The 20,066-nt window shown below is 35.6% G+C and overlaps 6 protein-coding genes across 7 annotated transcripts in view; 4 read left to right on the top strand and 2 right to left on the bottom strand.

Moving 5' to 3' along the window:
* Nucleotides 1-20,066, top strand: part of LOC108198657 (defensin-like protein 2) — a 66,131-nt gene that overhangs the window by 40,306 nt on the left and 5,759 nt on the right. The gene's annotated exons all lie outside the window — the stretch shown is intronic.
* Nucleotides 4-1,108, bottom strand: LOC108198516 (protein SLOW GREEN 1, chloroplastic). The gene has a single exon (XM_017366271.2). The coding sequence runs from the start codon at nucleotides 1,025-1,027 to the stop codon at nucleotides 110-112; it is 918 nt and encodes a 305-aa protein (XP_017221760.1). The 5' UTR covers nucleotides 1,028-1,108; the 3' UTR covers nucleotides 4-109.
* LOC108197421 (putative pentatricopeptide repeat-containing protein At2g02150) lies at nucleotides 1,839-7,036 on the bottom strand. 2 transcript variants are annotated; one of them, XM_064083525.1, is made up of 5 exons: nucleotides 4,209-7,036; nucleotides 3,208-3,380; nucleotides 2,978-3,059; nucleotides 2,741-2,873; nucleotides 1,839-2,191 (listed from the first exon to the last, which is right to left on the bottom strand). In XM_064083525.1, the coding sequence occupies exon 1, from the start codon at nucleotides 6,822-6,824 to the stop codon at nucleotides 4,479-4,481; it is 2,346 nt and encodes a 781-aa protein (XP_063939595.1). In that variant the 5' UTR covers nucleotides 6,825-7,036; the 3' UTR covers nucleotides 1,839-2,191; nucleotides 2,741-2,873; nucleotides 2,978-3,059; nucleotides 3,208-3,380; nucleotides 4,209-4,478. The 2 variants fall into 2 exon arrangements, with proteins under 2 accessions (XP_063939595.1, XP_017220524.1); XM_017365035.2 differs by having other exon boundaries at nucleotides 3,288-3,380.
* LOC135148532 (uncharacterized) lies at nucleotides 10,607-13,833 on the top strand. Its single transcript, XM_064083827.1, has 4 exons — nucleotides 10,607-10,746; nucleotides 11,771-12,328; nucleotides 12,452-13,588; nucleotides 13,822-13,833. The coding sequence occupies exons 1-4, from the start codon at nucleotides 10,660-10,662 to the stop codon at nucleotides 13,831-13,833; spliced, it is 1,794 nt and encodes a 597-aa protein (XP_063939897.1). The 5' UTR covers nucleotides 10,607-10,659.
* On the top strand, nucleotides 13,761-16,877 carry LOC135148391 (uncharacterized). Its single transcript, XM_064083485.1, has 4 exons — nucleotides 13,761-14,081; nucleotides 14,231-14,486; nucleotides 14,594-14,825; nucleotides 15,190-16,877. The coding sequence occupies exons 1-4, from the start codon at nucleotides 13,847-13,849 to the stop codon at nucleotides 16,633-16,635; spliced, it is 2,169 nt and encodes a 722-aa protein (XP_063939555.1). The 5' UTR covers nucleotides 13,761-13,846; the 3' UTR covers nucleotides 16,636-16,877.
* LOC108198515 (cytochrome P450 76A1-like) lies at nucleotides 17,792-19,610 on the top strand. Its single transcript, XM_017366269.2, has 2 exons — nucleotides 17,792-18,826; nucleotides 18,913-19,610. Exons 1-2 carry the CDS (start codon nucleotides 17,915-17,917, stop codon nucleotides 19,531-19,533), a joined length of 1,533 nt encoding a protein of 510 aa, XP_017221758.1. The 5' UTR covers nucleotides 17,792-17,914; the 3' UTR covers nucleotides 19,534-19,610.

Here is a 20,066-nt window from a genome sequence, read left to right as displayed (position 1 = left end):
GAGGCTTCTTGCAGACCTATATATTGAATCATAATCTTCATATATATCATCGAAATTTGTTGTATCATAATTCCGAACCCAATTTAGCTTCGAAACTAGACAGAAGACCCTAAATACCTGGTGGTCTAATTTTCGGTAATGTAGTCATATAACCATCACCCACAGGAGGAGGAGCATTGGGTATGAGTTCAAAATACTTGTCAAATTGCTCTGTTGCTTCTGCATTTCTTTTGGTACAATAGTATAACAACCCTTTCAGAAAAACAATCCTGATATCTGAAGGATCCTCTTTTTCAAGCTCATTATAACTCTTCAGTGCTTCGTCTGGTTTCTTCTGCAGAAACGTAATCTGAGCTATGATCAACCTCACATCTCTTATTTCAGTAGCATTGTTCTTTTCTTTAGCAATCATTAATGCCTTTTCCAATCTTTCTAGCGCCTCCTCTTCCTTTCCTTCGAAGCTCATCCACGCTGCACTCTCAAATAATGCATGTGGTTCTGTCGGATTTTCAGCCAACACCTCGTCGAGCACCCCAAAGGCTTTCTCTATATCCCCCATTTGCTTAAAAACTGTTGCTAATGCAATTTTCCATTCCACACGTTCTGGTTGCGCTGATATCAACTCTCTTGAGATTCTTATACTTTCTTCAAAATCCCTGGCTTCGTATCTTTGTTCCAGTAACTGCTTCAGTGTTTCGATAGCTTCAGAAACCAATGTCTTTGTTTCCTCTTGACTAGTGACTTCTTCTGTCATAATTGGCTTGGTTTCAGCTCTGCTAACTAGCCCTTGAAACTTTCCCATCACCGAGGCCGCGAAAACAATCACTACAGCTGTGTTTCTGAGACTCCGAAAAACGAGTTCATGTGAGGAGGTTTTCGCATTGATGCTTTGCACAACAGGGCTGGTGGTTCTGACTGGCTTCGAGAGTGTGTGAGATAGATTCAAAGGTGGTGCAACAAGGCCTTTTGGTTTGATCCGAAAGCGCGATAAGTTGAACTTCATCATCAAAGGTGAGTTCAGAGCCATCGTAATGAGCCGCAGTTCTCATGGGAGGACAAAATAACACAATAACTTTTCTAGGCTTTTGTACGTAGATTTCAATGTAAGAAAAAAACAGGTATTGTAAAGTACAAGATTTCTTGTCCTTGATGTAAGAATGATGATAAAATTTAACGAGTCAACCAGGTGTAATCAATGTAAATGAAAAGCAACCTGACCAGTATCTTAACAACCTAGAGAAGACAGGACACTAATGGAAAATCCTGGTAAACATATGGAGGGGCAATTCCATGGAGACCAGGCCAAAAACATAAATAACAAATAGTCTCTACAAAACAATTCTTGTTGCTCTGTAACTTGGGAGATTTCCGCAAAATCAGTACACCAAAGTTGGCAAAGTTTTTCTTTTAACTTTTTGCCGGTTCGGCTCGGCTCTGGGAGCTCGTTCGGTTCGGCTCGAGCCCGGATTATTTATTTCAGAAAAACTTAGCTCATGATCGTTTACGATCCAATTAAATTTTATCAAAGTTAAAAAGACATGAAAAAAATTATAAAAACCACTACTTAGAAAGATTACTTTTATTTTAATAAAAACCGTTACTTTATATTTCGTGTTCCAGAAATTACAAGTCTAGACGACAATGAAATACTCCGTGAGTTGGTTCTAAGTGAGAAATTGCATATTTTTTATGAAGTCGATCAAATTGATTATAGATTGTCAACATCCCACCTAGATGGTGGCCAATAGTAATAAAAAAAATTATAAAGAAAAACCTAATATAATAATAATAATAATAATAATAATCATAATTATGATTATAAGAAATTAAATAGTATATACTTAACTTGTTATTCTATTAAAAAATAAATAACTATTTTTTTCTTTACACTATGTGACAGATGCCTTGATATATTTTCATGTATATGATATTTCAAATACTCTGGTGGTAGTGAAAACTGAAAAGTGGAACAACTGATTCAGTTGAGATCTAATAAATTATACTTCATCAAATAGAGACGCCATTGTTGGTAACATCAGGCAATCTTTCCGATCGTCTTTTTCGAGCTCTTCACAACTCAAAGCTTCCAAAACTATCTTCTCCGAAGACATAGTTAGAGCTACAATCATCGTGACATCTTTTACTCGACATTCTTCTTCTTTCTTTAGCAGTCGTTTAAAGGCCCTCAAACCTGCCCAGAAAAAAATATAGGAGTATATATTAAGAGCTTGAGAAAATAACAAGCTAACTGTTGTACAGCCTTGCTCCGATTTTGGTGACTGCACGATAATTGTCCTTTGAAGTACATGACCTCAACTCTGACTTCGTTTGATGAATTCAATTTAACAAGTCAGCTGGGAACATACGATTACTTGATAAGGAAACTTGGTTTATAAATCTTATGTTCAAACTAATTTTGTATAAATTGTTGTCACCAATGTCTCAATTTAGATTGCAACATTAAAAATAAATAGATTTAAGGGACTACGAAAGCAAGCAATGAGGTCTGTGTGTTATATCTATCTAAAACGTGAAGACTATACGTACCAAATTGTTGTTGATCTGAACAGCCAGCTGGGCTACTTACCTAGTATATGTAATATCTAAATAGACTTTTATAGAATGCACAAGGCATTCATACCGACCATATAGTATATGTAATATCTAAATAGACTTTTATAGAATGCACAAGGCATTAATAATATTAAGTTGCAAGTTGTAACCCATATTGACTACATACCTTGTTAAGTTCAAATTAATAAAATCTCAAATGCTTTTGCCACTTGCAAGTATCAGCCCTTGCTTGTTTCCCTCATCCCCTTGCCTTGTACATGTGACCTCAACATAAGCTGCATCTATCCTGTCAACAAAGCCTGAAAGGTAGAGTTACAAGAGGGCGGACATGATTTCAATAGGTAATATTCAACAAAACCAACAGAGAAAAACAAAATGCAGGAGGGTAAGAACATAGTCTTACAACTCAAAATCCATTTCAATGCAAGTCTTCACGAATTTAAAATGTACTGTCGTCAAGTCTTCATTTCTTTCATGTGTTGCACCTGTTTCAGCACAATAAGAATGTTAATTAGTTAAATGATAAAGAGTGTCACTACCAGGCAAAAAGGTATTTACAACTAAACTATTAATTGCCTGCAGAACCAAACTCTTTACAAAATCATAACCAAGGTACAAAAGTAGAAGCTATACCTTAAATATGACAATTTCGGGTACTTGACATGTCTATCCCGAAGCTCCTAAGAAACATCAAAGTCAACATAAAAGCATACCTTTAGTAGCTGCATTCAGATGGCTCCATCTTGAAGCTGGACTGCTTCCTTTTCAATGCATTTGGTCCTGCAGTTAGCCATTGCCCAAAATATCTGAACAATAAAGCAAAGGACAGCAGACTAATTAGTCCTGACAATGTGCTATAACTTCCAAGTTTCGATTTGCTGTGTAAGAATTTCAAAATTTCTTTTTCTGAATAAAATCTAACATCTATATTTTTAGGGGGCTGTTAAACATCTATATATAAGGAAATTGAATAATTACAGTAAATTCATTTAAATTGATAAATTCTCTAAATTAATAAAAAAAAATAATTGGGTCCCAAGTCTGGACCAATATTAAAATCTAATAACCCCTCTATCATGATAATTAATGTATTTTGAGAAAATTTTATTGTTAAATATAGAGTGATATTTCCAACTATATACTTGTTTCTTATATACTTTGTGGACATAAAATATATTTTAACACTAATTTCTGCAATTTTATCTTGTTGAATAAATTTCACACCATATATTCACATCTAAAATCTTTAATTCATCCGTGTTATCATTTATGTTATATATTCACGACCAAATTTCATCAATCTAGGAAATTTTATCGAATTTATGTGTTATTTTGACCTTCAAAGTGTTAATGCACGTATATGTTAGTATATCATTTGAGAATTTAAAAGAACAATGTACTAGTATATAGAAAATTATTTATAATTATTTTTATTGAAAAATTAGAATTCTCTCTTATGTGATAACCTCTCTAAAATGATAACTTTTTCTGGTCCCAATAATATCACTTTAGAGGGGTTCGACTGTATATACAACTCTTCATACAGCTATGTGAAGGCGTAACAGAAATTTAGGATAGTCCAGTGTCTATTTACGCTATAGCGACAACATCATTTTTCAAAAATTATTTTTCACCTGAGTTTGTCCAGAATTGAGATTTGATGTAGTTTGTCAAGAAAAACAGAGCTCCCAGTTCCTCGCCGCCTATGATAAATACCCAAACATAGAACGGATTGCATTTGATGTCATAGGTACTTCCTTTCCATAAGAAACCAAGGCCCAAGAAATAGTCAACACTGAACCACCAGAAGATATAACACCATCCTATTAACAAAGGATGGGGGTCCTTTTAAGTCACATTTCTGAAGGATACCAAGAGAAGGATAAACAACAAATTTTACAGCTTCAAGTTTTTACACACGGAACGGAAAAGTGACTTGTGCCACTAATAAGGTTACTTCTAACCATTTCGGTTTGCAATTTTTGAGCTTCATCCATGTCACCAAGATCACAATACTTTCTTACTAAACAACCATAAACAACCTCATCAGGAGTTATACCCTTCATAATCATTTCATCAAGCAAGTCCCTAGCTTGCTGTACGTGACCCGCCTTCAAGAGTCCAGAAATTAGAGTAGTGTAGGTGTACAGATCAGGCTGCATACCTACTTCGAGCATCAAGTCCCGAAAATTCAATGCTTCTTCAATATTTCCATCCTTCATGTATCCATCTATTAAAGATGTGTATGCAACTTTATCTGGAAGCATACCCTTGCATCCCATTACATCGAATAGCATTTTAGCACTTTCTACCCGTTTAGCTTTACAGAGCCCGTCAATCAGAGCTGTATATACCACGACGTTAGGAATCATACCCATTTCTTGCATCTTTCCAAAATGATCAATTGCCATATCCACTGACCCAGATTTGCATAAACCATCAATTAGTACACAGTATGTTACAATTGTGGGGTCAATGCCTAACTCTTGCATTTGTTCAAGTAAAATGAGTGCTTCTTTTGTTTTTCCAGCCTTGAAATAACCATCAATAAGAGTTGTGTATATCACATCATTTGCTTGTATATTACATTCCTTCATTTCACCCAATATAAGTGTAGCTTCTTCAAGTCTCTCTTCTTTACAAAGACCCCAAACGATCGTACCACACAGCATCTGATCTGGTACAATGTTTTTATCTTTCATTTCTTGCCATATATTCACAGCATCACCAATTCTCTGGGCTTTAATATAGCCATGTATGAGTGCAGTGTAGATCGTAAGGTTTGGAGTTACCTCAGCCTCAGGCATACTTTTGAGTACTTCCTCAGCTTCTTCCATCCTTCCTTCTTCACAAAAACCATCAAGCAACGCCGTGTAGGTAACAATGTTCATACTGAAGCCAGCTTCTAACATTTCCTTGACCAGTTTCACAGCCTCGCCAACATTACCCGCTTTAAAATTGGCATCAACTAGAGAAGTATAAGTATATTCATTAGGAGTAAGGCCAAGACGCCTCATATCAATAAAAAACTTGATGGCCTCTTGCATCATTGCCTCCTTGCAGAAGGCATCAATAAATGTACTATAAGTAACAACATTCGGTTCCAACCCATTCTCCTTCATTTCTTGAAGAAACTTGAAAGCCTGAGGCAATTTATCATATTTACAGAAACAATTAATCAAAATGTTGTAGGTCACTACATCCGGATAAACTCCATATTCCTTCATCTCTTCACATAAACAAACTGAATCATCTAACTGCCCAATCTTACCATGCCCGTCTATTAAAGAATTATAAGTAAAAGTATCAGGCGTAATACCCAACTTTTTCATATTAGAAAGCAGTATATTAGCAGACTTCAAGTCCCCCTCCTTACATAAGTAATCAATCATTATATTATATGTAAATACTGATGGGGCAATTCCAGCCCCGAACATCTCCTTGAAAAAATTTCTAGAATCATTTTCCCTGCCCGATTTTGTAAGCCTGTGCAAAAGAGAATTACAAGACCGTGCTTTCGGAAGAACTCTAAATCTTTTCATTTTTGAAAAACAGTCAGTTGCCTCCTCGAACATACCCAACTCAACCAACACACTAAACAACATGTCAAAAACTCCAAATCCTGGAGTGCAAACATTCCTAGATGACCACAAGATATCAAAAATATCAGACGCTGGCACTACCCTATTTGAACTTGCCAACTCTTTCATCAAATCATGAGCATCAACATACATTAAAGAACAAAACAATATGTGAATTAAAATACAAAAGCTTTCCGTAGAATGACTAAACCCATTCCGCCTCTCCGCCCATTTAAACAACTTCAACGCCAACCCCGGTTCCCTCTTCAATTCCACATAAACCCTCTCAACACTAACCGACCCTAATCCCGATTCAAACAACCTAACAATCCTATCATCATCCCACCTTCCTTCCCGAACAATCCTAAAAATCACCCCTTCCTCCAACCCCTCATCACATTTCACCTCGGTCACATAATTCTGCCTAAACAAGCACAAATAACTCGTAACCGAAACAACTAAACAAGGCAAAACATAATGTGAACTGTAATGATCAGGGACACCACAAGAAATGCTATTACTCATACAAATGTGACTCAAAGAAGCTGAATTAGTTAAAATTCTCACGCTTACGCAACGCGGGGTTTTACGAGAAATGCTGAAAAGGGTGCGGAGAAAAACTAACATGGTTTTGGCAAAAACACAAACAGCTTCAATGCAACACTTCATTTCTAGTATAACAAACGAACATATATCTATTCATAGCTTTGTATATGTATGTATAGACACACACGTGTATGTATGTGTTGAGAATTGAGAATGTAATAATGTGCAAGTGAGTTTGTGTGTGTGTGTGTTAGGGTTTAGTGGAGATGCCTAGGAGTAAGAGAGGTTTAAGAGCTCTGTTTTTTAAATTACTAGAGGGGGTGATTTTATGACCCGTTTCAACTTTCGGGTTCAAAAAGAATTGGCCTTAATTTTCACCTCTCAATGAATTACGAGTTATTAAAAATATAATAATAAAAAATAAATTGATATTTGAGTAGCTTATATATTATGAGTAATTTTTATCAAAAAATAATTTAAAAAATTAATTTACTGAAAAAAATATCTTAAATTTATTTTTGATTTTCTGACTTAATTTTAATTTTAAACCAACTTCTATCTTATTATACAAACATACATTTCGATGTAGACAAACATATTCATGGACTTATGTGTGGCAAAATATTTTCAATATTTAGATGTAGCACAAATCTTTAATTTAATTAAATTTATTTTTATATTATTTATATTTGTTCTAAATTTTCAATTGATATCTTATTAAAATATCAATAAATATATACGTGTATTCAATTCTAGTATTAAAATTTATATTCAATTATTGATATTTATAATTGATTTGCTTATCATTTTCGGTTCATGTTAGTAATTTACTAAATAACATTATTTGAAAATTACGAACTGAATTTCAAAGAATAAAACTAAAGTATCATACCATGAGTGTTATAAGGAATGTCATATAACATCAAAATTACTTGTAGACTTGCAAAATAAAATCTTACATCACATTATTTTTTTTGACATGATCAATAAACTACATGTTATTGGAACTCGATAATTATGTGAAAATTTGATACACATTTACCGAGATATGCAAAATTCATGTTTAAAATTTATATAATGATCAAATATGGTGTTTCTAAAAATAACTCATTTCATTTATATAATCTTTTCTTGATTCTAAATATGTAAAAATAATTCTTCGAAACATGCATGTAGAATTGATTGGTTGTTACATCCAAAAAAGTTATAATCTTCCTCAATAACTCTCTATGTCTAATCCTAATAATATTTGCTAGTCCAATAATATATAATGATAATCAAAATCTAGTTATTTCTCGTGATAAAAGTTTTATTTGATATTTTAAATCAATATATGAATAGGATTTCAGAACTAAATAAAATTCTATATCAAAATTCCCCGCTACTTTTTCACATAATTTACAGGCCTTTTCATTTAAATTTTGCTTTTGAACTATCTCCGAATTAAAAAGAATTCTATGAGTTTTATGTGAACTCCAAAATCGTCCAAATTCGATTTCTGAAATTCAAGATATGACCCACATGGTGTAAAATCTATAACCAAAATATTTGTAAGAAGAAGATAAAATGAAAAATAATCAATCATGTAATGTGATTGGATCAATTAATCATCTATTTGTCTATGAACTTCTTGATGAATAAATGACAATAAATTGTTCCATCATTCTTATATCGATTTTATAGATATACATGCCATGCCAAATATATATGCCATATTGACGATTATATAAATTCCATATCATCATATTTCGAAATTATTGAAGCATTGGATAAAGGACAAAAATGATTTTATTAGTGATATACATATCATCTTCATCTTTTATGTGTTCGTAATTTTAGTTGAGTTTATCATGACTTATGTTTGAGGATGTTCATGACTGGTTGGAACAAAAATTATTTAGATATGGTGAAAAAGTAAATAAAAATTATACTTCTTATTACTCCGCTTTTGAAATTTTGAGAAATATAAAAAGTATGGCCGAACCAGGCCCAGGAGGCATAATCACAAATAACGCTCTCTTCAGGAGTCGAACATGTGACCAAGAAGATACTAAGTCCTCTATTGAACATGTGACCAAGAAGATACTAAGTCCTCTATTTAACCAGCTGAACCAACTCTTGCGGGCGACTTGTAACAAGGTTTCATATCAACTTTTATCATATTAAGATAATATCTCCTATTTTTAATAATCATCAATATACTTATATAAAGGAGAAGCGAGGGGCGTGTAGGTGTCGCCCCTCACATCGCTCCGTTGTATTTTTCTAATTTTCTTGAATTTTTGGATGAAAAATATCAAAAATTAGAACTGTCTTTTTTAGTTTCGGGTATATTAGAAGAAAGTTTCAGAATCTGATTTTGTTTCAAATTATTTATGGAATATAATAACTTGAAAGTTTTAATCTGATTTTGTTTCAGATTATTTAATTATGGGAAAGAGTAGCACACAAGTCTCTCTGCACCTATAAATACCCCTACAGATTGTAGGATTTTGGATCATCTAAACACAACCTCCTCTCTCTCAATACCAAAAACCTACCTCTCTCTAGTGATAGTTCTCTTGCTCGATTTTTAAAGGAGAAGCGAGGGGCGTGTAGGTGGCGCCTCTCACATCGCTCTGTTTAATTTTTCTAATTTTCTTAAATTTTTGGATGAAAAATATTAAAAATTAGAACTACCTTTTTTTAGTTTCGGGTATATTAGAAACAAGTTTCAGAATCTGATTTTGTTTCAAATTATTTATGGAATATAGTAACTTGAAAGTTTTAATCTGATTTTGTTTCAGATTATTTAATTATGGCACACAAGTCTCTCTGCATCTATAAATACCCATATACATTGTAGGGTTTTGGATCATCTAAATACAACATCCTCTCTCTCAATACCACAACCCTACCTCTCTGGTGATAATTCTCTTGCTCGATTTCTAACTCGGAGGTGCCGTTCTTCTGCAACGATAAGTGAAGGCTGTTTATACAGTATTAAAAAAATAAAGGTTGTTGCAAGTAAATGTAGTTATAGACCGTTATATCGGAGTCAACAATATAGTCTTGATATGATATTGATGGTTTATATCAATAAATTAACTATTAGTGATGTATGTTTGTTGGTTATTTTTTTTTATAATATTTGTTTTGTTCATCGACATGTTTGTTGTTAATTTTTATATGATTTACTTTGTATACAGGAAAAATTATTCATGCATTATCTGTTTGTTCCGTTCAAACAATTTTTAAGAGGGTAGTTATAGACCGTTATCTCACAGATTTAAGTTAGATGTTTTTGTGCACAATCAATCCAAAAAAATTGGAGAAAGGTGACAATGTAAAAACATGATTACTTTTTAAAAAAAACAAATAAAATTAAGATTCGTCATGCTTTAAATTGTTAATTACGCGTATAATTATTTTTATTTTTTCACCATGAATTATAGTCTAATTTTGCAATTCTATATATTATTATTGGTATTATATCAAGATTTTTATAATATAAATTTATTTTATCCTACAAATATTAATTTTGAAACATTAATATACTTTTTATAGTCAGCCACAAAATTATTTTATTCTACAAATATTAATATTGAATCATTAATATAATTTTTATAGGCCGCCGCAACGCGCGGCTTCTCAACTAGTTTGATATAATAATAAAATACTATTTTAAATATGACCAACCATTATATATTTCTATTTTATTATAATAATATAATTAATATACAATATATTAGAGAAATGCAAGATATTTTAACTTTTGAATTAATCACATTATCACAGTAATGCACCACAGCTAGCTAAAGAAGATGAGAAGCCGAGGGACATGATGTATATTACTCTGAAAATATCACACCTTCACACTTCACTATAACAACTCCTCAAATTCTTCTCCTCGTTATATCCTGGTGCAATGTGCATGCTTTTGTATTACTAGCTCTTACATTTTTCCTGTTAGATCAGCATGGCTGAATCTTCATTTTATCTCGGTCAGGACTTTGCTAGAGTTGTGCTATCTTGGTCCCTTGGAGATATTCTAAAGGAATTCGAGGTTTGTTTTCTTTCTTCAGTCACTACTTTTCTGTCTATTTTCTACCTTTTCGAAGAGTTCAACTAAAGGGTAGTGGAGATTGGTATATCAAAAATGTGTCTGTGTACAGTAAATCAATAACATTTAACATTATTATATTTGAGAGCAGTGGCGGAATGAGGTCCGAGACTGAAATTTGAAATGATATTTCTTTTACATATTACAAAATATTGCTTTGATTTCGGTCTTGGTTAGCCTTCCTTAAAGATTTGGGGCTGAATTAATGTAAAATAATATTTCTTTGTACCTATTACAAAATATTGCTTTGATTTCGGTCTGGGTTAGCCTTCCTTGGTTCGAGAGTTGTTGAGTTGGATGAAGATATTGTGAGTGTTATTCTTTAGGGTATGCCCTTCTTGACCTGGACAAAATCTTCTGTCGAAACCGTCAAATGGTTTTATACTGAAACAAATAAGATTTTTTCCTGGTCTACGTTCTTCGAAGATAGAGGAAGGAGTAGGTCGCAACAAGGTAGCTGTAGGAATAACCGGGGGCTTGGCTTTCGTTCACAACAAGGTAGCTCTAGGTTTGTCTACCATTATTATCAAGCAAGAGCCAATCAAAATAAGTCAAATTCATGATTTTTAGTGCTTAGCATGTGGCCACGGGCACATTAGAAAAACCGATTCTTTAGACTATAATATAATGGTTTGTCAGTCATGTGCGGTGCTAAATTCTATGCATTTAGCTGATTTTGGTTGGTGTAGTTTTTATATATGAGGGAGGTCCACTATTATTAAGAAATAGGAACCAATCAAAATGAGCTAAATAAATAGATTTAGCATGTGCCCATGAACACGCACAGGAAAAACTGATAATATAAACCCGTGACAAGACATCCCCCGTGAACTTCCTAATTGGCATTGCATGTCTGATGTCTTGGGGTTTTTCCTAGTATTAAGATTTTCATGCAACAAAATGTATTTATACATTATGCTGTGGTATTATTAGTCTATAGTTTGACTTCCCTTTTATCATCATACAGGTGAATGCAATTCCTCTTTCATTTAGTTCACTTAAGGAGTATAGGAGTTCATATTGTCCTCCTCTGCTTGAAGAAACAAGGTCTGAGCTTTGTTCAAAAATTGAATATCTGTCAAGTGCACCTTTTGCCAAGATTAACACTTTTTGTAGCTCTGAGCGGTTCATAGATCGACATTATGATATAACCTTTGAAAATTGGACAGAAAGTTCCAACAGTCTTAATAAAGTGCCATATGAAGCAAAATCTGGAGATGTATTTGTTTTTACACAAGCTAAACCTGATCAAAATTTTGATATACGAAGGCTGGGGAAGAGCTGGTGTTTTGGGTATACTAGAAAGTCTAAAATGGTAAAGCAGCATAGGTTAGATGGGAGTTATATTTGGGTTCCTCATTTTGAAGTCAGTACTTCAGTTGAACTTCAAGAAGCAGTGGATGTGTCTCAACCCTTTTACGCAGTTTTTTGGGTGAACTTGACAACCAACAATAGAATATGGAATGCATTGCTAACTTGTCGTTCTGATCATTTCATTAAGGAAGTTCTCCACATCAACCCGACGGTAGGTCATTGAGTATCACTCTACACATTCTTTGCTGTTTTTCACATGTTAAATTAGCTTTCTTTTATTTGTTTAATATAATTTTTATATCGTTATTATACACTTCTGAGTACCAATTAACAGGTGCAGGAAGACTGCAAAAATTGTCCTGCAATGAAGCAAACGTTGGAAGAAAAGTTATCAATGACATCTTATTTGAACAAATCCCAGTGTGAGGCAGTTGCAAAGTGTATCAGTAAAAGTGTCTGTGACCACAAGCCATCTTTGGAACTCATTTGGGGCCCTCCAGGGACAGGAAAAACTAGAACTCTTAGCACGCTGCTCGTTAGCCTCTTACGTGTAAAATGTAGGACACTCGTCTGTGCTCCTACAAACGTGGCAATTTCAGAAGTAGCTTCACGTGTTATGAAATTAGTGAAAGAATCTGCAAAGAAACTTGACGAATATGGGACTCAATTTTGTAGTTTCGGAGATATACTCATATATGGTAATATAAACACAAGTGCATATGGATTTGAAGATATATACATGAATCACCGTATAAAAAGGCTTACTGATTGCTTTGCACCAAAAAATGGTTGGAAGCATTGGTTCACTTCCATGCAAGAGTTTCTGGAAAACTGTGTACTACTGTACAAGATCTTCTGTGCTGAGAATGATGCAAGTGATGGTAACAACCATGTTGAAAATGATACCTCATTTCTTCAGTATGCAAGAGACAGATTTATTGCAATATCAGTACCACTAAGAAATTGCATCTCGACCTTTTGTACTCATTTACCAAAAACATATGTCACAGAAGAAAGTTTTCAAGATTTGCTATTGCTGAATGCGTCGCTTAATTCATTGGAAACATTCTTATTCCAAGCCAACCTGGTTGGTAAAAGTTTAAAAGCCGCATTTTTACTTGAAGAAGAGGGTGATAGTCATCCTCAGGTTGACACAGATATGTCACCATTCTTGCACTTCAAGAGTGAATGCATTAGACATCTAAAAATTCTCCTGGTTTCACTTTATAGACTCAGTCTAGTAGCAGTAAATGAGAAGTTCTGCTTCAACATGGCCTCTTTAATTTTTTGCACAGCTTCAAGTTCATATAAACTCAGTAACGTTGGAATTGAACCCATGAGGTTGTTGGTTATTGATGAAGCTTCACAGTTGAAGGAGTGTGAATCATTAATTCCACTACAAGTCTGTGGTTTAAAGCATGTTGTTCTTTTGGGCGATGAATGCCAATTGCCGGCATTTGTTAGTAGCAAGGTCTCTCTCTCTCTCTCTCTCTCTCTCTCACTCTTTCCCTCTCCCCCTCTGCCCCCCCCCCCCCCCCCTCTCTCCCCCTCCCTGCCTCCCTCTCTCCACCTCCCTCACCATATATTAATATGCATTCGTATGACTAATATTTTGGAAAGCAAATAATACCTCATTCAGGTTTCTGCTGAAGCTGGCTTTGGCAAAAGCCTGTTCCAAAGATTGAGTATACTTGGTCATCACAGGCACCTCCTTGATACGCAATACCGGATGCATCCAAACATAAGCAATTTTCCCAATGCCAAATTTTATCAGAACCGACTCATTGATTCACAACTTGTCAAGAGTGAAACTTATGAAAAGTGTTATATACCCAGTCCTTTGTATGGTTCCTATTCTTTTATGAATATTTCTTGCGGGAAAGAGGTTCTTTCTGAAAGTCACAGCTGGAAAAACATGGAAGAGGTAGCTGTCTTGCTGAAAATTCTGCAGTTGCTCTACAAAGGTATATGCTAGGGGACATTAGTTCGTGTTTGGCATTCCCTGTCGTATTTTTCAGTGTGGTTAAACGAATCCTTGAATTGCTCATGGTTTCCTTGTTAACAGTAAGTAGCTTTACTATAAACTAAAACTGAATGCATGTACCTTGTATAGCATGTGATGCAGCAAAACTGAAGGTTACCATTGGAGTAATCTCCCCATACTCTGCTCAAGTGTCAGAGATCCGACGGGAAATTGGACAAAAGTATGACAATCATGAAGACTTTCAGGTGCATATTAGGTCCATTGATGGGTTTCAAGGTGCGGAAGAAGACATAATAATCATCTCAACAGTAAGATCCAATCAAGATGGATCAATTGGGTTCGCCTTCAGTCCTCAACGAATTAATGTTGCCCTGACAAGAGCGAGGTATGACCAGTGACCACCCAGTTTTCTTGATTGAAATTTGACCTCTAGCTTTTTAAGTAAATAAATGAAGTTTCTGAGCATTTGCACTTGCTATCTGATAAGTGCAGACACTGTCTGTGGATTTTGGGGAATGAGAAAACGCTGTCTAATAGTGACTCTATCTGGGAAGAACTCATCCTTAATGCTAAAGATCGTCAGTGTTTCTTCAATGCCGATGAAGACAGGGATTTGCAGACTGTTATAATGGAAGCGAAGAAAAATAAAGATAAACTTGATGATACACTTAATTTGGATAGTGCATTTATGAGCAGGGGCGGGTCAAGAAAAACCACATGGAAGGTCTGTTTCTTGTTTCTTATCGAAATTTGCTTCTATTCTAATGTGCTTGATAACAGTTAACTATCAGATCTTTACTAGGCCATGCTTCCATTCTAATGTGCTTGATAAAAGTTTCCTTTTTTTAAAAATCTTAAATGGGGAACATTCGATTTCTCTAAGTTTGTTCTTCTCGTTAGTTGCATGTTATTCATCTAAAATAAGTTTAGAATAATGTATTTTGCTCAATAGTTTTAAGTCATTCTTCTAAGAATGTGTTCTTTCTAATAGTTGCGTGTTATTCATCTGATCAAGTGTTGTTTAATGGATATTAGGAGGATATGTTTGTTTTTAATTATAAAGCCAGATAACATTGGTCTTTTTTCAGCCTCTTGATGAATTAAAGGGAATCCATGTGCCAACAACAAAGCTTAAAGAGCCTCATTATTTTCACAACGACGATCATTTTCGACGAATAAGAGGTTGTGATGGAAGAAAATTGTACCCTCTAAATGATTATGATATGGGCCATCCTCCTGAATACCATAAAATGGGTGAAATTGACAGATATAGGCTTAATGAAATGCGTTATGACTCCAATGAGCACCTGGAAGGGCCTTACCGCTGGGAGGAGCATGAACTTTCATCTGACAGAAATTCTAATGACTCGCGTGATTATAACTCTTATGAGAGCCTGGAAGGGTATTATGGCTGGGAGCAGCATGAAGTTTCTTCTGGTAGTATGTACGATGACTCAAGTGATTATGACCCTACTGAATGCCTGCAAGGAAATCATGGCTGGGAGAATCACAGGGTTTCACCCAAGAGAATGTGTAATGAATTGCGTGATTATGATTGTAATGAGCGCCTGAAAGGGCATTATGGCTGGGAAGATCAGGGATTTTCATCTCAGACGATGGGTAATGACTCACGTGATTATGACTTTTATGAATGCCTGCAAGGACATCGTGGCGGGAAGGAGCACAGATTTCCATCTGAGAAGATGCTAGGGAAAACAGCTCATGTGGAAAGGAGGCAAGACCGTGTAAATGATAGTGCTGATCATCTGTATGAATCAGACTTGAGGCATCATCTTATAGAGAAAAGGTTGGGCAAGGACTTCAGCTCCAATTATAGTCATGACAGCACCCATGGCAACCATAATGATTTTAAGTACTGGACTCCTCAAAGGGACTATTTGCCTGCAGGTGGAAGTGCAATTAGCTATCGATTTGGGAGAAAAACAGAAAATCCACGACGAAAACTTAGAGCTTCACGTGAGCAGATATTAGGGGGATCAACATCTCTAGAAAGGATTCAATATTCTAGAGCTCACAGTACTGATCGCAGGCACTGGACTCCTAGAAAGGCCTCGTTTCTCTTAGATGCACGTGAAAGCGTGTTAGGCAGTCAACTGCAGGGAACAATAATGGTTCCACGACTGGCATCATCTTATAGTAATACTGACAGAGGCAGTCAAGGGGGTGGATGGTCTCCAGAACCACAAGGAATGCTTGGAGATGGAAATATAGTGTACAACGACCTTGATTACGAGGGGAGAACTACAAGAGGTTTGCGCATGAGAAGTGCTTCAAGACAGATTATGAATGAGAATAGTTCTAAATCTGCTGTTCCCAAAAGTACTGCAATACCCAAGAGAAGGAAGCGCGGGAGTTATGAAGAGCATGCCAGTGACCAAGCACTTCTTGGGAAAAGGAAACGTGCCAAACGGAAAGGAGTGCAACAGAAGGGCGAAGGGAGTACTTCTTTTGAAGGACCTAAGCCACTAAGTGAGATTCTAAAGGGAAAAAGAAGTGGACGTGGCTTATTATGAGAATGGCATTACTCTAAGAACTAGTGAAGGCAAGAACTTTGATCCTGGAGGTATATCGAAGGCCAAGCCAAAGACTCAGGTGACTAGAAAAAGAAATATAGGAGCCATCTGGGGTCACTGTGTTGCTTTCTTATTAATGGACTGTCCTATATGAAGATTTTGCTTGGCAGGTTGAAGTTCTAAAAGAATGAATGTGCCTAGAACTATTTATTATTTCGTCTTTCTCTGTGAACTATTAAATTTTCCCCCCTATGCATAGGAAACTGTTAAACCTTTCTCGTTATTACAATTAATCTTTGTGATTTAATCGCTGTTCATTATGGTTTCTCTTTCGGCTCAAAATTTTATAAGTTCTCTACTTGTTCAGTTTGCGCAACAAAATGCATTCAATTAGCTTCTAACTAGTCCAAACTAAAAAATTATAGAACGAATCTCTAGTTACATATATTAATTATCTTCTTTCAGTTATAAGTAGTTTTGGCTTTCTAGTTTGTCGCATATCTGTCAGGTTCATTGTTTAATTACTTCAGTCTTGTTGTTCTTACCATTTTGCTTAAAACCCGAATTTTTACTACAATTTTAGCTTTGTCAGAACATTACCAGGGACAAAAAAGAACATTACAATATGAAAAACTTGTTTGCTAATTGCTAACAAGAGGTGGTGTCTCTGTTGCTACAGCCGTCGATATAGGTATTTGAAAATGTCTTGACAGCAAATGGTAAACGAGGGCTCTGATAGGAGGTTTTGCTGGAATAGGTAATGATGCAAACTGGTAAGCTACATATGATGATGTATAGATGTTTAAATTTAAACATGCATCTTTATAAATAATTTCTTATAAAGTCAAAACTCTGTAGTATCAATGTTAGTTGCAAATGCCAGCATTCTGTTATGTGGACTTTGTCATCCCTGACGTTTCACTTGAAGCATCTTGAACAGAAGTTTATAAAGAATATACTGATGTATACGACAAATTATCACTTGCCATATTTGTTTGAAGGGATTATAATTCTTGGATTATTACCTGATCGTACTCCCTTCAAACAAACATTACCCAGAGATGATTCTCTGAAAGATTCTGTTGTCGTATACAGTATATGCTTAAATTTGGTGACGTCCACAAAATGGCGTTAAATACTCAACTGGCAAATGGCAATGAATGAATGACGCTACATATTTTAGACAGGCTCGCAGATATTATAAATACATGTGCCCACATTACTAGTTTAGAAATATCAGTTCTTGTTAGAAACTGAAAAACAAATCTAGAAATTGAGCATGGAGTGGCTGCATAACTATGTTCTTTGGTCCATTTTTTGTTTGATGACACTGATATGGCACTTGAGGAGAAGGAATAGTTACAGACGTTCCAAGCTTCCCCCGGGGCCGAGGGGCTGGCCTGTTATTGGCAACATTTTTGATCTTGGAACCTTACCGCATAGAGGTCTAGCAGCACTAAAACAAAAGTATGGCCCTGTGGTGTGGTTAAATCTCGGCCCTGTCAAGACTATGGTGATTCTTTCTGCTGCTGCAGCCGAAGAGTTGTTCAAGAACCATGATCTCTCTTTTGCTGATCGTTTTACCAATGACACAATGAGGTCACATGATTTTTATAAGAGTTCTATGGCTCTAGGTTCATATGATAGCTATTTTCGCACCTTGAAGCGGATATGTACTATTGAGCTCTTCAGTAGTAAGAGAATCAATGAAACAGCTTTGATTAGGCAAAAATGCGTGGATGAGATGCTGTTATGGATTGAAAAGGAAGTGGAAGAAGGTGCTAGTGGTGGAATTGAACTGACCAAATTTATATTCCCAGCATCATTTAACTTGATTGGAAATTTAACAGTGTCTCGTGACTTGATGAATCCTTATTCGGAGATGGCCTCTGAATTTCAGACGGCCTTGTCAGGTTTTTCAGAGTGTCTGGGCAGTCCTAACATCTCTGATTTGTTTCCATGGCTTAGATGGCTTGACCTGCAGGGCTTAAGGGCGACAACAGACCAGAGTCTGGGAAAAGCAATGCAGATTATTTCAGGATTCTTGGATGATCGTGTGAAACAGAGACAACAGAACGAAGGAAGGGCAGCAGAGCACAAGGACTTCTTGGATGTGCTTCTAGATTTTGAGGGCAGCGGGAAGAATGAACCAGCTAAGCTATCGCGCCACCAAATCACTATCTTTCTGATGGTAAATTGAAGGAGAATGCGTTTTTGTGTGTGATTATTTGTACTAATCATAGTTCTTAAAATGTTGTACATATGAAATTTTTTCAGGAAATGTTTATGGCTGGAACAGATACAACAAGCGCCACAATTGAGTGGGCGATGTGTGAGCTCTTACAAAATCCTGAATCAATGAAGAAGATCAAGGCTGAGCTTGTTAGAGTTGTGGGCGTAAACAACAAATTGTTAGAGAGTGACATTGATAATTTGCCTTACTTGCAAGCTACTATAGAGGAAACACTGCGGTTACATGCTCCAGTTCCACTAGTTCTTCCAAGAAAGGCAACTAAAGATACCGACTTCATGGGATATAAAGTACCTAAAGATACACAAGTTTTTGTCAATGCTTGGGCGATTGGAAGAGACGAAGAAAATTGGGAGGATGCCTTGTCTTTCAAACCTGAAAGATTCTTGGGGTCAAGTATTGGGTATAAGGGTCAAAATTATGAGTTCTTACCATTTGGTGCTGGGAGGAGGATTTGCCCAGGAATTCCGCTTTCTCATCACATGCTTCCCCTGATTCTTGGCTCATTGCTTCACCATTTTGACTGGAAGCTTAGTGAGAATGTCAGCAGTGAGATGAAAATTGACATGAGGGAGAGAATGGGATTAGCAGCGAAAAAACTAGAACCCTTGAGAGCAGTTCCAACACGTATGACGACAAGTTCATAGATTAATTTGGCGTTAAAAAGTTAGTATGCTATCTGACCTCTTGTTCAGAAATAAACATACACTTACCCTTACTATGAATGTATAATGTATTGAACATCTTTTCTTGTTGCTTGTTTGAGTGTACCAATTATTACGAGCTTCGTGTTCTTGAAACTTTCATATGCAGTTGTCTATACTCTGTTGTGAGGTCTATTAATACAATCTGTGCATATATTTGAAGTTACTCTTGGTAGTGTGGATACAGTCTTTACTACGTCTTAGGTTTTAGGTAAGTCGAGCCCTTCGTCGAATCATGTGTGTGTAGTTTATGCCTGATTCTTTAAAAGATGTTTGCAAAACTGAACCTGATACTGTTTGAAACAAATAATCTATTGGTATTTAAGAGTCTCGTCATGTTTTGTTAGAATACAATATGATCCTGGTAAGCCCATCTCCTAATACCCCGAGGTTTTTGGAGAATTGGTCACTTAACATGGGATCAGAGCTCAGTCTCGCGGGAGACTCAAGATTTAGGGGAAGTGTTAGCCCAGACT

This window comes from Daucus carota, chromosome 8, assembly GCF_001625215.2.
Source record: "Daucus carota subsp. sativus chromosome 8, DH1 v3.0, whole genome shotgun sequence".
Taxonomy (NCBI): domain Eukaryota; kingdom Viridiplantae; phylum Streptophyta; class Magnoliopsida; order Apiales; family Apiaceae; genus Daucus; species Daucus carota.
Note: the sequence above shows the minus strand (reverse complement) of the source record. Positions and strands in the feature narration are given on the sequence as shown.

Excerpts from the sequence above, each read along its gene's own strand:
- LOC108198515 (XM_017366269.2), top strand. The coding sequence starts at position 17,915 with ATGGAGTGGCTGCATAACTATGTTCTTTGGTCCATTTTTTGTTTGATG. Across the intron at positions 18,827-18,912 it reads AAATCACTATCTTTCTGATG|GAAATGTTTATGGCTGGAAC; the intron begins GTAAATTGAAGG and ends AAATTTTTTCAG.
- LOC108197421 (XM_064083525.1), bottom strand. The coding sequence starts at position 6,824 with ATGAAGTGTTGCATTGAAGCTGTTTGTGTTTTTGCCAAAACCATGTTA.
- LOC108198516 (XM_017366271.2), bottom strand. The coding sequence starts at position 1,027 with ATGGCTCTGAACTCACCTTTGATGATGAAGTTCAACTTATCGCGCTTT.
- LOC135148532 (XM_064083827.1), top strand. The coding sequence starts at position 10,660 with ATGGCTGAATCTTCATTTTATCTCGGTCAGGACTTTGCTAGAGTTGTG. Across the intron at positions 10,747-11,770 it reads ATATTCTAAAGGAATTCGAG|GTGAATGCAATTCCTCTTTC; the intron begins GTTTGTTTTCTT and ends ATCATCATACAG. Across the intron at positions 12,329-12,451 it reads TTCTCCACATCAACCCGACG|GTGCAGGAAGACTGCAAAAA; the intron begins GTAGGTCATTGA and ends ACCAATTAACAG.
- LOC135148391 (XM_064083485.1), top strand. The coding sequence starts at position 13,847 with ATGCATCCAAACATAAGCAATTTTCCCAATGCCAAATTTTATCAGAAC. Across the intron at positions 14,082-14,230 it reads TCTGCAGTTGCTCTACAAAG|CATGTGATGCAGCAAAACTG; the intron begins GTATATGCTAGG and ends TACCTTGTATAG. Across the intron at positions 14,826-15,189 it reads CAAGAAAAACCACATGGAAG|CCTCTTGATGAATTAAAGGG; the intron begins GTCTGTTTCTTG and ends GTCTTTTTTCAG.